At 37.3% G+C, this 12,019-nt stretch overlaps 1 protein-coding gene across 1 annotated transcript; it reads right to left on the bottom strand.

Moving 5' to 3' along the window:
- Nucleotides 1-654: 654 nt before the first annotated feature.
- LOC135082506 (probable peroxisomal acyl-coenzyme A oxidase 1) lies at nucleotides 655-11,739 on the bottom strand. Its single transcript, XM_063977338.1, has 13 exons — nucleotides 11,453-11,739; nucleotides 10,219-10,366; nucleotides 7,477-7,645; nucleotides 6,951-7,074; nucleotides 6,560-6,804; nucleotides 6,304-6,464; nucleotides 5,797-5,959; nucleotides 5,453-5,643; nucleotides 5,026-5,175; nucleotides 4,655-4,760; nucleotides 4,146-4,298; nucleotides 3,688-3,804; nucleotides 655-1,508 (listed from the first exon to the last, which is right to left on the bottom strand). Exons 1-13 carry the CDS (start codon nucleotides 11,577-11,579, stop codon nucleotides 1,362-1,364), a joined length of 2,001 nt encoding a protein of 666 aa, XP_063833408.1. The 5' UTR covers nucleotides 11,580-11,739; the 3' UTR covers nucleotides 655-1,361.
- Between the last annotated feature and the right edge of the window lie 280 nt (nucleotides 11,740-12,019).

Raw genomic sequence — 12,019 nt, 5'->3', positions numbered from 1 at the left:
GATTAAACAATCCTGTCACAACTTTTTATACGAATATGTAACTTTAAGTCAAACCAACTCTGTGATTGTCCTTCTCTGAGGTTAACAATCAGTTATGTTATGCCAGTCGACTCTACATTATGTCCTTGTTTAGCATACTGCAGATTTCAGCTGTCCCTGTCTACATTAAGTTCACTCCACTACATTACTGGGCTAGTAACACAGTGACATGCGTTTGAGACGAAGTATTCGCGAATTCACTAACCTTGAAATCTATCTACAGTAGAGTATTACCAATTTTTATTAAATACTAGCGGGCCCGCGACTTTGTACGTGTAGATCCCGTTTTACCCCCTTAGGGATTGAATTTTGCAAAATCCCGTCTTAATGAGCAACTACGTTCTAAAAGGAACCCCCATGCAAAATTTGAGACTCCTAGCACTTGTCGTTACTGAGATTTCGTGATAACTTTGTCAAGCAGTGGATGTCCTTTGGTTAACATAATGATAGATAGACTAGACTTGCTTAATGTACGAAACCACTTAATGTACAAAGTAGGAAATAGGTACCTAGATATATGTTTAATAAATAAAAACATTAGTAAGTTTTCATTATTTATTAAAATACTGGTATGTATTATAGGTAAAATTATAGGTATGTAAAAATTTTACAGAATTATATTTACAACATTTTATAGTCATTATGGTAAATTGTTTCGAAAAAAATTAGGAGCTATTCCGAATGCTATAAACATGATTATCATGAATCATGATAATATCATTATTACATATTTAAAAAAATAAGCCAACAAATAATATAGATTTCATTATCGAGGTAGTTATTATAAAAAGATCAATTTAAAAATTAATAAATTACACTTTTAAAACTTTATAAAAACGGTGTGTTATCTATATTAAAAAACTATAACCAACACCTTCAAGAGTAACAAATTAATTGTACTACTTAATAAAAATAAAATAAAGCTTTGTTAAGTGATTATTATTTTGTTCGTTTATGATTGCTTACTTTGCGATAAAAAGTTTTATGGTATATTATTGTACTTTGTTAAGTATACTTATTATAGTTATTTGTATTCATCTTATCTAAGTACTGAGGTTAAAATCCAAATCAAAATTATTTCAGGTACCTAATGCTATCATTTTTTATCACCCAGAATTAAAGAAGAACTATCATCTTCATCATTATTTTATCACAATTCTTGTTTAAAGTCTTAACCTTCTTACAAAATATTATTACAACCAAACAATAACATATTTTTGGTTTAGCATTGTTACAGCTTACATTTTTGGTGGCAATTTTTTTTTATAATTCTAATTACATTTAGGTGGATAGATATCTATAGATATACTTTATATGACAGTTTATAGCTTCGCGGCCTTTATGAAGGGCTTCATGTACTTGTGGAAGGACTGGTTGACGGGCTCCTTGTTAAGAGGACTCTTCATGGCCTCCTCCATCAGTCTCTCGTACACCCGCCCATCGTACGACCCTAAAGCGGACTGCAGGACCTGAGAAGAGAAATTTTATTAATAGAAGTATTCGTTTTTGTACTTGCTACATCACCTACGATAAGAGAGTTGGCCTCTTAATGGATATGTGAGGCACAAAGTTTGTTCCGGCCGTTTCTTCTCAGCACTTGCCATATGTTTGTCTCGAAGCGCTGGTAGGGCCCAAAAGATAACGAGACATGTAAAGTGCCCCATAGGGGCTACCTTTTTTTTATTTAGTATATTTTGACGTTCATAAGTGCCACCAGTGATCTAAATTGAATAAAATATTTTTGATTTTGACATAAAGGAGTCATTTGAGATTTGAGAAACTCGATAATTTTAGTTATTCCATGCTCTGTGGCGCATATACACTATGTAGGAAATTGGCCAAGATTTGATAGACCCGTGCGTCGCCCATACTTCGGTGTGCGATCTAGCGCTTCGCTCGGTCAATTTTCCGCATAATCTACTTACGCTAAACTACACTCAGCGGCACGGAATTTGGCCCAAGCCTAAACAACCAGATATGAGCCCAAATAGGTGTTGTATGCCTAAGTTTTATGTGACATGTTAACAGAACATTTGTTTTTGTTAATTTAAGAGCTTAGATTCATAATTTAATGTGTCTGTTTAACTTTTGTGACTCTAGAAACGCATTTCGTTGTTGGGGCGCAAAGAGTACGGGTAAGTTTAAATTCGATATTAAAAATGTTGGAAGGGTCTGGCGTTTTGTTTTTTGTTTTTAAATTAATCTTATGGTTATTATCATTTCTAGAATTCGAGATAATGCCAATTACTCCAGCTCAAGTTGCTCAAATAGTGTTGCTTAGAAGTCAAGGGCGTACGCAGCGGGAAATGGCTGAAACTTTAATTTTATCACGCACAATCTTAAGATAAGCATTATAAAGGCATGACCAGACCGCCCTTTACACAAGAAGACCAGAAAGTGGGGAATTAAGGTGTATGTCAGCGCGCGATGACTGGATTATCGTACTTGCAATATCAAAGAATCGGGTTTTCATTACGGTTGAGATACGCCAGCGTTTACAAACAGCAAGCCCAGTGAATGTCAGTGAGCACACAATAAGAAGAAGGATGGAGGAACGTAACCTGCATACTCGAAGATCAGCTCGAGGACCAGAACTTCTCCGACACCTTCGCGAAGTGCAACTAAGGTTTTCTAGAGAACATGCAAATTGGTCGCAAGGTTAATGGAATAAAGTTATATGGATCGATGATTGCAGAGTCACCTTAAGAGCTTCAGACGGCCATGAAAGTGTATGAAGAAGGTGCGGAAAAGGGTTACTACGCAAACTGCCAGTTTTCATAGAAAGTTTACTCCATTAGCCTTGCGTCGAATTTGCATGTTCTCTAGAAAACCTTAGTTGCACTTCGCGAAGGTGTCGGAGAAGTTCTGGTCCTCGAGCTGGTGTTCGAGTATGCAAGTTACGTTCCTCCATCCTTCTTCTTATTGTGTGCTCACTGACATTCACTGGACTTGCTGTTTGTAAACGCTGGCGTATCTCAACCGTAATGAGAACCCGATTCCTTGATATTGCAAGTACGATAATCCGGTCATCGCGCGCTGACATACACCTTAATTCCCCACTTTCTGGTCTTCTTGTGTAAAGGGCGGTCTGGTCATGCCTTTATAATGCTTATCTTAAGATTGTGCGTGATAAAATTAAAGTTTCAGACATTTCCCGCTGCGTACGCCCTTGACTTCTAAGAAACACTATTTGAGCAACTTGAGCTGGAGTAATTGGCATTACCTCGAATTCTAGAAATGAGAATAACCATAAGATTAATTTAAAAACAAAAAACAAAACGCCAGACCCTTACAACATTTAATATCGAATTTAAACTTACCCGTACTCTTTGCGCCCCAACAACGAAATGCGTTTCTAGAGTCACAAAAGTTAAACAGACGCATTAATTTATGAATCTAGGCTCTTAAATTAACAAAAACAAATGTTCTGTTAACATGTAACATAAAACTTAGGCATACAACACCTATTTGGGCTCATATCTGGTTGTTTAGGCTTGGGCCAAATTCCGTGCCGCTGAGGTAGTTAATTTCTTTGTGACATTATTAGCAATAATCCGTATAATTTATCGAGAATCTCACAGCTTAACATTTTCTTTTTATTGCCCTAGATATGACCTTTCGGAAGTTATTTTAAAAAGATAAAAGTACCTCATCACTGATGTCGAAGGCGTCTACAAGGCCCACGGCGTTTGGCCTGATCAGAGCCAACAGCTCTTCGTATTTCTCCTTTAGAGCAGCAATGTCTTCCTTTGCAATGTTTGAATACTGGAAATAGCAAAAAAATGTTAATGTTGGGCTAGCGAAGGATATTTCACCATCTTTGTAATTAAAGGAATCAACTTCTAGACCTCAAGAACTCAAGAACTAGACCTCTAATAAGATCGCCTGTAATAAAAGGAGATTAATGTGCGATATCAAAATAGATATGGAACAAAACAACAACGATGAAACACTAAGAAAATATAAAAAAATACATTGTACAAATGAGAAGTAAGCAGTGCTCTATGATGTCCATGATCCAAATTAAAGAGACCTCACTCAGGGTGCCATGAGCTTTGTAACGTAAACTCATGATGACGTTGGTCAAATAAAGATAAATAACTCACAATCAATAGATCTCCAACAGTCTCCAGCGTCCAGTAAACCAAGTAGAGCTGCAGCAAGTGGTTCAGGACTGCGGCCAAGCTTGAGGATACTGTTGCTGATGACCTGACGGTCTCTCGCCAGTACGCGTCACACAAGATGGCGCGTGAATGGGCCTGCAAATTTGAAATCCATACGATTATTTTAAATAGAGAGATCTGTTTGTTTATTACCTTTTCACTTCTAAATATAAAGTAAGCATTGAGTAAGTACTTAATAATGAATACCTAAGTAGGTTTAACTAGAGAGATGATTAATTTTAAACTTTACTTTAAAAAATAAAACTTGGACAATCAATCAATTAATTTTCTCGACTATAAAAATTAAACATAGGTGCCTACTTTTAATAAGAAATATTTTTATCAGGCCGCGAGGGTTATAAAAACTAAAAGCTAAGGTTGATTTCAGTCGATTACTTTAGAAAACATATGCATAGGTGTGTCTTCAGTCAAACACAGGTACGTGATCTTACCTCGCTAGCCTTTATGAGCTGTACTGACGCCAAATTCCAGGCATCTTCGAAGTCTTTACCAGCCTTGACATGCTTCTGAATCGCATCAAAAGCGTCCTTGATTTTTCTGTAGAAAAGATAATAATAAGATGTCACTATAAATTAAACGACATAAGAAAATTCTTCAAAAAATCAAAAGATAAACACTGTGAAATCTTGCGAAATTGCATTAAAGGTTCGGCCAAACCAACGCGATCACACGCGATCAGCCGGCGTGCATTCATTCATGCATTCATTGGGCTGATCGCGTTGGTTTGGCTGAACCTTATGGCAACTAAAATGTATACCTACTTAGTAAAGGTAATGTAATGTTAAATATACTCCTAACTCACCCTGCTGCTACGTGTTGGAATCCCCTAACCATAGCCTCTGGTGTGTTGTTCCACCTTTGCTTGTCAGCCTTCAACCAGTCAACTAAGTATGCGACACTTGGCGCCAACACCTTGCCTTCCAATGCTGAAGTCCACGCTTTCATCAAATACCTAAAAATGAGAAAGAAAACCTTATAATCAAATACTCTCTCTGTATGTAACTAGTTATCACTGGATGAGCTCATATTCGATCTTTTTCGGGACCATACCCACCTCTAGTTCCCACCGCTGCAACTCCTGTGTAGCCAAGATCTACAGTTTGGTCGCCAATTAAACCGCCAATGAAGGTCAAGTTTGTCCCGGGGGAAAGTTAAGCTGTCATAGGACCCGCAACGAAATTAATTAGAAGAACAGGAATTCGAAGTTATTTAATATACTGTGTCTTTACCTAGCAGTCTGCAGTAACAGCACAGTATGCTCGCCCTCATACGTGATGGCGGCTGTGCAGAACCCATAAATGATGGGTAAGTTGGAGGCCGTCATGAAGCCGTGTCCCCCGCAAGCCAGCCGGCACTGCTCTGCCATGATCGCTGAGTCACGAGAGGCAGTCGCCTTCAAGCAGCAGGATACAGCGTGGAGCTGGAATTATCAGTTTTGATCAACGATAACAATCGCGATATGGGCCACACACATGCGATTACACTCGGGCGACAGCGGAGCGAAGTATTGCGAAAAGCACCGAATTAGAAGAAGCGAATACTGGACAATAGTTGCAATGACTTATACTCGTACCTCTGGCAAGTGATCTTGCTTTCCTTTCCCCAAATCTTCGACCACCTTTAAATACTGTTGCCACAGTAATCTGTAGAGGTTTTCAAAGGCGTGGCTCGTCGCTATCGCAATGAACAACTTGTGCTGCTGAGTCAAATAGTCCAGGATCTGTGCTTCAGGTTGACTGAAAAAATAAATAAATAAATGAAAGATGAAAAATGCCTTGAGGAACCTGTACTGAATCTGAATATTACAAATCTATCTTGTGAACACTAGTTGGTCCACTTAAAAGCTTCAGTACCCTTCAATACAGCTTGCCAATCCTAAATTACTGATCCTGATATTAATTATAATGGCATCAAATACTTACTTGGCCCGCATCCAGGCTCTTCCCGCGACCTTTACCAGATCGTCGGTCCACCTAGTAGGAGGCCTGCCCCAGGACCGTTCATTGTGGAAAACCTTGGGGGAGGCCTTTGTCCAGCAGTGGACGTCATTTGGCTGAAACGAACGAACGAACGAACTTACTTGGCTTTTAACTGTGACTGGTGCCTGACAGCAGCATATCTCACAGCGATGGTGGCGGCCATGGCGGTGTGGTATGCCGCGTCAGAGACTATGTTGACCCTCACCAACACCATGGTCCCATAAGTCAGCTTCTCATTCATTCCTTTGACAAATGTTCCATCCTGTAAGTGAAAAGTGATGTGCCAATGATCAAAATATTAAGGCGTCACGACATTTGAATGTGATGCGAAAACCTTGATTATTGTTACTCAATTACCTTTAATACTTGAGCATTTTTCATCAGCATGTTCATTCTTGGAATTCTGAAGTTCTTGAAACCCAAAAATCCATTATTTGCTGTTTGGAATCCTAATTTAGGCCCGATTTCACCAACTTGGATTCCTGGCAGCGGGTTGTGTGTCTCCAGGTCACGAATTTGAACTATGAAGGGGTGGATGCCGTGGTTTTTCCCATCGATGTACAGCTGAGCCACTACTATGCAGTGGTTCACAGTAGTTCCCACTGAAATCACAAGGTTTATTTGTACCAACTGTCTTTTAAAGGACACATAATATACTGCAATGGATCAAAACATCCAGTGACTTTCCATTAACCAACGTATTGATGTACTTCTATTTATTGTATATGGTGGTTTTAATAATACTTACAACCACCCGGCCACCACTTGTATGAGGTGATGTGAGGACTGTTGAGGATGAACTCCTCAGTCTTTGCGTCGTAAGTAGCCGTGGTCTCCAACCCTCGAATAAAGGTTCCGTGCCCAAGTTCTGTCTGCAAATATGTGGTTAGGTAATACTGATTGCTTTAATTGTGTTCATATTCTGTAATTTATATAACCAGCTATAAAGATTATAATTTAAGTCTATTATGTGACTTGGATGTTACCTCAGATCATAGAAGGGATCCCTTCTATGATCTGAGGATATTACATAAAAGTTCGCTGATAGTGGTCAAACATTTAAGTAGCGCAATAAACACCGATACTAAGCGGTCCAGTAGAAGAACTGCGGGAAGGATTTTTGGCACCACCTTGCATCTGCGGCTGGTTTCCGACAAGACGTGTAGAAACTCAAACATTACAAAAATTACTCATATTGGAGCACTTTCGGTAGCGCCGAGTGTTATCCGTTTGTATAGTGTACAAAAATAATATGTAGCGTGTAAAACGTGTACCTGTGCATATGTCCCAATGATCTCCATGGCCTGTGCTTTAGGCAGCCACTCGGCCTGCTGCTCCGGCGTGCCCTGTCCCATAATGGTGGGCACAAACATGCCCCGATGCAAGAAGAACGGGGACACGTCTTTGATGACCCCATATTCAGCATGGAACAGGTTGCGAGAGCTGGAAGGAAACAATTACATGTGTAATCACCTCGTGAAGGCGAGTTCTACAAAGTACATAGACGTTTCTAAACCACCTAACCACGCGGTTAAGTAATCAAATCACCTAATCGTGCTATGTATTGTGAGTATAATACGAGTACATAGCACTGTTGGTACGAGTGTACCAACAGTCAGAATCAAATTGGCTACTATAATACAGTTAAGGTCAAAAACTCAGTAGTGTAATGTTACGATGAGCATTTTTTTTTTACTGAAAAAATATTTACGTTTCCATACAAACTTTCAAATAACTCTTGGACATTTAGAATCAAGTTTGTTTTTGGGGATTTTACGAAACTCTTCATTATGTGATTTATCTGGAACTACGAGATGTAACACAAATTGGTAACAAATATGTAGGCAAATTATTATATTCATTGTATTTTCTTTTAGTCCGCATTCATGAGCTGAGCACATACCTACACGGTCTAACATTGCACGCAAATTAAAATCACAAAGAAAATAAATAATATTTCGAGGGATAGGTACAATGGATTTCTAAATACAATATTTAAATATTATCGTAGCAAAAAAGTCGAGATAACAACAATTTAATAATCCTAGCTAGAGTAACATATTATAATGTAAATTATTCATAGTACCCACTCGCATTTTGTGTCTAATACAATAGAAGATTATACACGTAGTGTATGTAAATAGGAATATATTATTTACCTATTTACCATTACAATATCAATATTATTCCACGTTCAAAGACACAATGTTAATTTCAAGTACATGGACATTTATTTTCAGCTGGGGGCATTTTTGGGACTCTACTTTCACATACATACAATAATTGTGTAATGTAAAATTTATTAAATTAAACTCTTTCGTCGTTTCGCACCACGACTAATTGGGCAATATGAACACTCAAGTGCTCCTTTTGAAAGCCTTTGACGTGCAAAAATGACCATAAGACCATTTGTTAGTACCTAGTTCATCACAATTTGATCCCCAGCAAAAATTGCATTAAAATCTGAGATTTAAATAGTTTTGGGCATATCCCATATATACCCAAAACTATTTAAATCTCAGATTTTTATGAAAGTGACACGAAATATTTATGCCTGGCTAAAAAAGACAGGGAGAGACAGCGCGTACCCGAAGACATTGATTCTAGGCCATTTTACAGGAGAAGAAAAGTCGAAAGAACGGTATTTAGGTAAATGAATGTGTTCGATCGTTCGTTTCAGCCAAATGACATTCATTGCTGGACAAAGGCATCCCCCAAGGATTTCCATAACGACCGTACTTCCCGTGACCTTCACAAGATCTTCGGTCCACCTAGTGGGGGGCCTGCCCACACTACGTCTTCCGGCACGTGATCGCCACTCAAGAAATGAATGAGTGTAAGGAAGCTATTTAGCTTCCTTACAAAGTAGGGGAGACTGGGGCTGGTTTTAACAGGGGTAAATACTAACAGCGTAATTACATAGAACCTATTCGACTTACCACGCTAATTCCAACGCACTTTGTGCCTACGAATAAGCGCGAACGTGTCTCGACCTGTCAGTTGCCGGCCAAGCGTCACGGGAGCAGGTTGCGTCAGACGCCTCCAATTTCACAGGAAAATTAACTTTTTTACGTGTTTAATTTTTTGCATTACTCTTTAAATATGTATCGTAGAAAATTGGCTTTGGTATTGCATAAATCCGAATTTATTGTATTTTTCATTAATTTCAAAGTTTTAATCGAAAATATAACCGGTAAAAGAAAAACAATAATTTTGTGCAAAATGAGGTCGTGGGGTTGGTTTGAACAAAATGCACGGGGTAGGTTCTAACGCGTTAATATTTGCCCCGAACATTGAGTAAGACTGACTTTTATAACCAAAGTTGTATGTTGATTTATTAGAGGAGTATTTTTTTTTGTTATTTTATTTGATAAAGATAGATTTAGTAAGTTTTAAGTTTATTACACATGTTTAAACGGCAAGGAGCCGAATTTCAATGATCATTTTTGATGATCAAAAATTATTTTTTGTTCTTTGATTTGAGTAATGCTGATTGAGTGAGTCAGTTTATTTAACTAATAAAATTTAAGTTTTCTGTTTATTTTATGAACGGTTAGGAACCGCATTTAATTTTATTAGTGTTTCCAATAAACATTGATTATTATTTTGTTGTTTATCTTAGCCAAAATCCCATTCCCAACTATAAATTATTTCTTACCCCCGCTGTTAAAACTTTCCCCAGCGATGTTAAAACCAACCCCAAACCGGGGGTAAGATCTAACAAGTGACTTGTTTGGCAAAACTCGATTTTTCTCAGATATGGTAATTATTATATACATTTTGTTGTACTTTACGTAAAGCTCATTAAATTTGACATCACGTACCAAAAAACCATGTTTCTTGCTAAAGCAGTTTAGAAAATAATACGCTCAAATCAAAATTTGTTAGGACCAGCCCCAGTCTCCCCTATGCGAATTTTCGCATACTGTTCAACTCAATTTTTAAAAGCAATCTAAATGTTACTTATGTACCTACTTAATTGTCTTTTAATTGTTAAATAAATGAAAAAAACTTACCTAAGAATTTCATGCTCCTTTTCGTAATCCCTCCGCACTTTTTGTAGGATGCAAGCCTTGCGGACCGCGTTTTCGTATCGCTCCTTGTGGCTCAGGTATATTTCTGGCACCTCGTCCTGAAGTTCTTTGATGCTAAACAACGTCTTTTCTGGAAAATAATAATTTTTTAATAATATTTTAGCCTAAAATAACACAAATAAATGGTTTACAGTAGTCAGTAGACTCTTGACGCAGTAGGTGGATGGAAAACAAACAGCATTCTATAACACACATAAAGTTGTTACTGTGTGTGTGTGTTGTTATTGCTTATTCATTTTAGTTTTTGTCTTTGTAATATAAAGTATGACAGTGTCCTTCAATTAATCATTCTCTTGGTAGATAAGAATTTTACATGAGGGGTATTCTTATCAAAAACTCACTCAATTGAGACCTATAAATACCTATGTATTAAAAAATAATCATTTTGAAGCCACGATAGCCGAACGGTGTAAGGTCGACTCGTGATCCGGGGAATGCGGGTTCGGTCCCCGCCGCCGCTCGATTATTGTGGTGAGCTCACTCGTGCGTGACGCAAGCGTATTAGTAATTTGTAAAATATAGAATTTCTAATATTAATCTTTAAAAAAAATCTTCACGAAATATTAAGATCTCTTCCACTACTAGATAATGAAGTGTAACTATACTTCTAGATAATTAAGTGTGCCAATGAACTCGTCCTCTGTTGCAATATCTATCTACTCTTCATACGTTTAATAGCTCTGCAAGGAAACATAAACCTAAATAAATAATGCATAAGCAACATTGTTTGTTAAAAAGTATCCGTTTGTTTACGTATTGCTGAAGTTTTATCAATGATACTATCTTGAATCTTGTACTAATTTATTATCTCTTATGAGATTATACACTCACTGGTACCGTTGAGTGGACTTTGTTGAGTTTCTTACTCGTGAGTCTTGATTGATTATAGCGCTAATATTTAAAAATGTTATTCAAAAAGTTGCAATCACAAACATCGTAAAACTTTTTTGAATAAAAGTTACTTTTTTACTACTTTATAACTAAATTACTATGGTAGTTTTAACGCTCTTGAACTGGTCACCCACCTCACACACTGCTCTCACTTCAACATATCGTTGTCTCGTTCGCTCATGACTACACACTATCATTTTAAAACTGGATCGTCACTCGATCTTCACATTTATTATTGTATCAATAAAACTCGGTTAAAACTTACCGAAATGCTTCTTCTGCTTGGTGACTTTCTCTCCATTGTCCAGTAGATGTGTCAGTTCTGTGACATTAAAAGTGCACTTTTGTCTTTCTCTAGCAAGGTCTTCGTTTATTTTTAGTCCACTCGCCATTTTGGACACACAGCTGTAGTGTAACAGTAAGTAAGTGACAATGAGCTATGTCGGTTCACAGCGAAATGTCAGCTTGAGACTTGTAATCTAAAGATATGATAATGCTAATTGTACAAAACTAAGTTATTTCTTGATATTGCGTATCGTTATGTCATAATAACGATAAGAATATTAAGATACAACAATACTCGATTGGATACAGCTAACAAATAATGTTCGATCTCTAGTACCTAATAGGAAAAACAATATGGACTTTGAGCGATTCAATTATGGCATGTTATCATAATATTGACTTTGGAACTACGTAAAATAAAAAACAAGTTTTTGTTGACGATGATAACTTATATTTAAGTAAATTTTAGGCATTAAGTAATTACTAACGAGTAAAAATAACATTAGATAGAGATAGAGCTAAGCCCTCAAAAATCGTGTGTATTCTG

This window comes from Ostrinia nubilalis, chromosome 1 (assembly GCF_963855985.1).
Source record: "Ostrinia nubilalis chromosome 1, ilOstNubi1.1, whole genome shotgun sequence".
In the NCBI taxonomy this organism is placed as follows: Eukaryota; Metazoa; Arthropoda; class Insecta; order Lepidoptera; family Crambidae; genus Ostrinia; species Ostrinia nubilalis.
Note: the sequence above shows the minus strand (reverse complement) of the source record. Positions and strands in the feature narration are given on the sequence as shown.

What these genes read in the sequence shown, in the direction of transcription:
- LOC135082506 (XM_063977338.1), bottom strand. Translation starts at nt 11,579, where the DNA reads ATGGCGAGTGGACTAAAAATAAACGAAGACCTTGCTAGAGAAAGACAA. An exon ending in AGCAAGATCACTTGCCAGAG is followed by an intron (nt 5,644 to 5,796) that starts GTACGAGTATAA and finishes TGATAATTCCAG; the next exon opens with CTCCACGCTGTATCCTGCTG. An exon ending in CCTTCGACATCAGTGATGAG is followed by an intron (nt 1,509 to 3,687) that starts GTACTTTTATCT and finishes TTCTCTTCTCAG; the next exon opens with GTCCTGCAGTCCGCTTTAGG.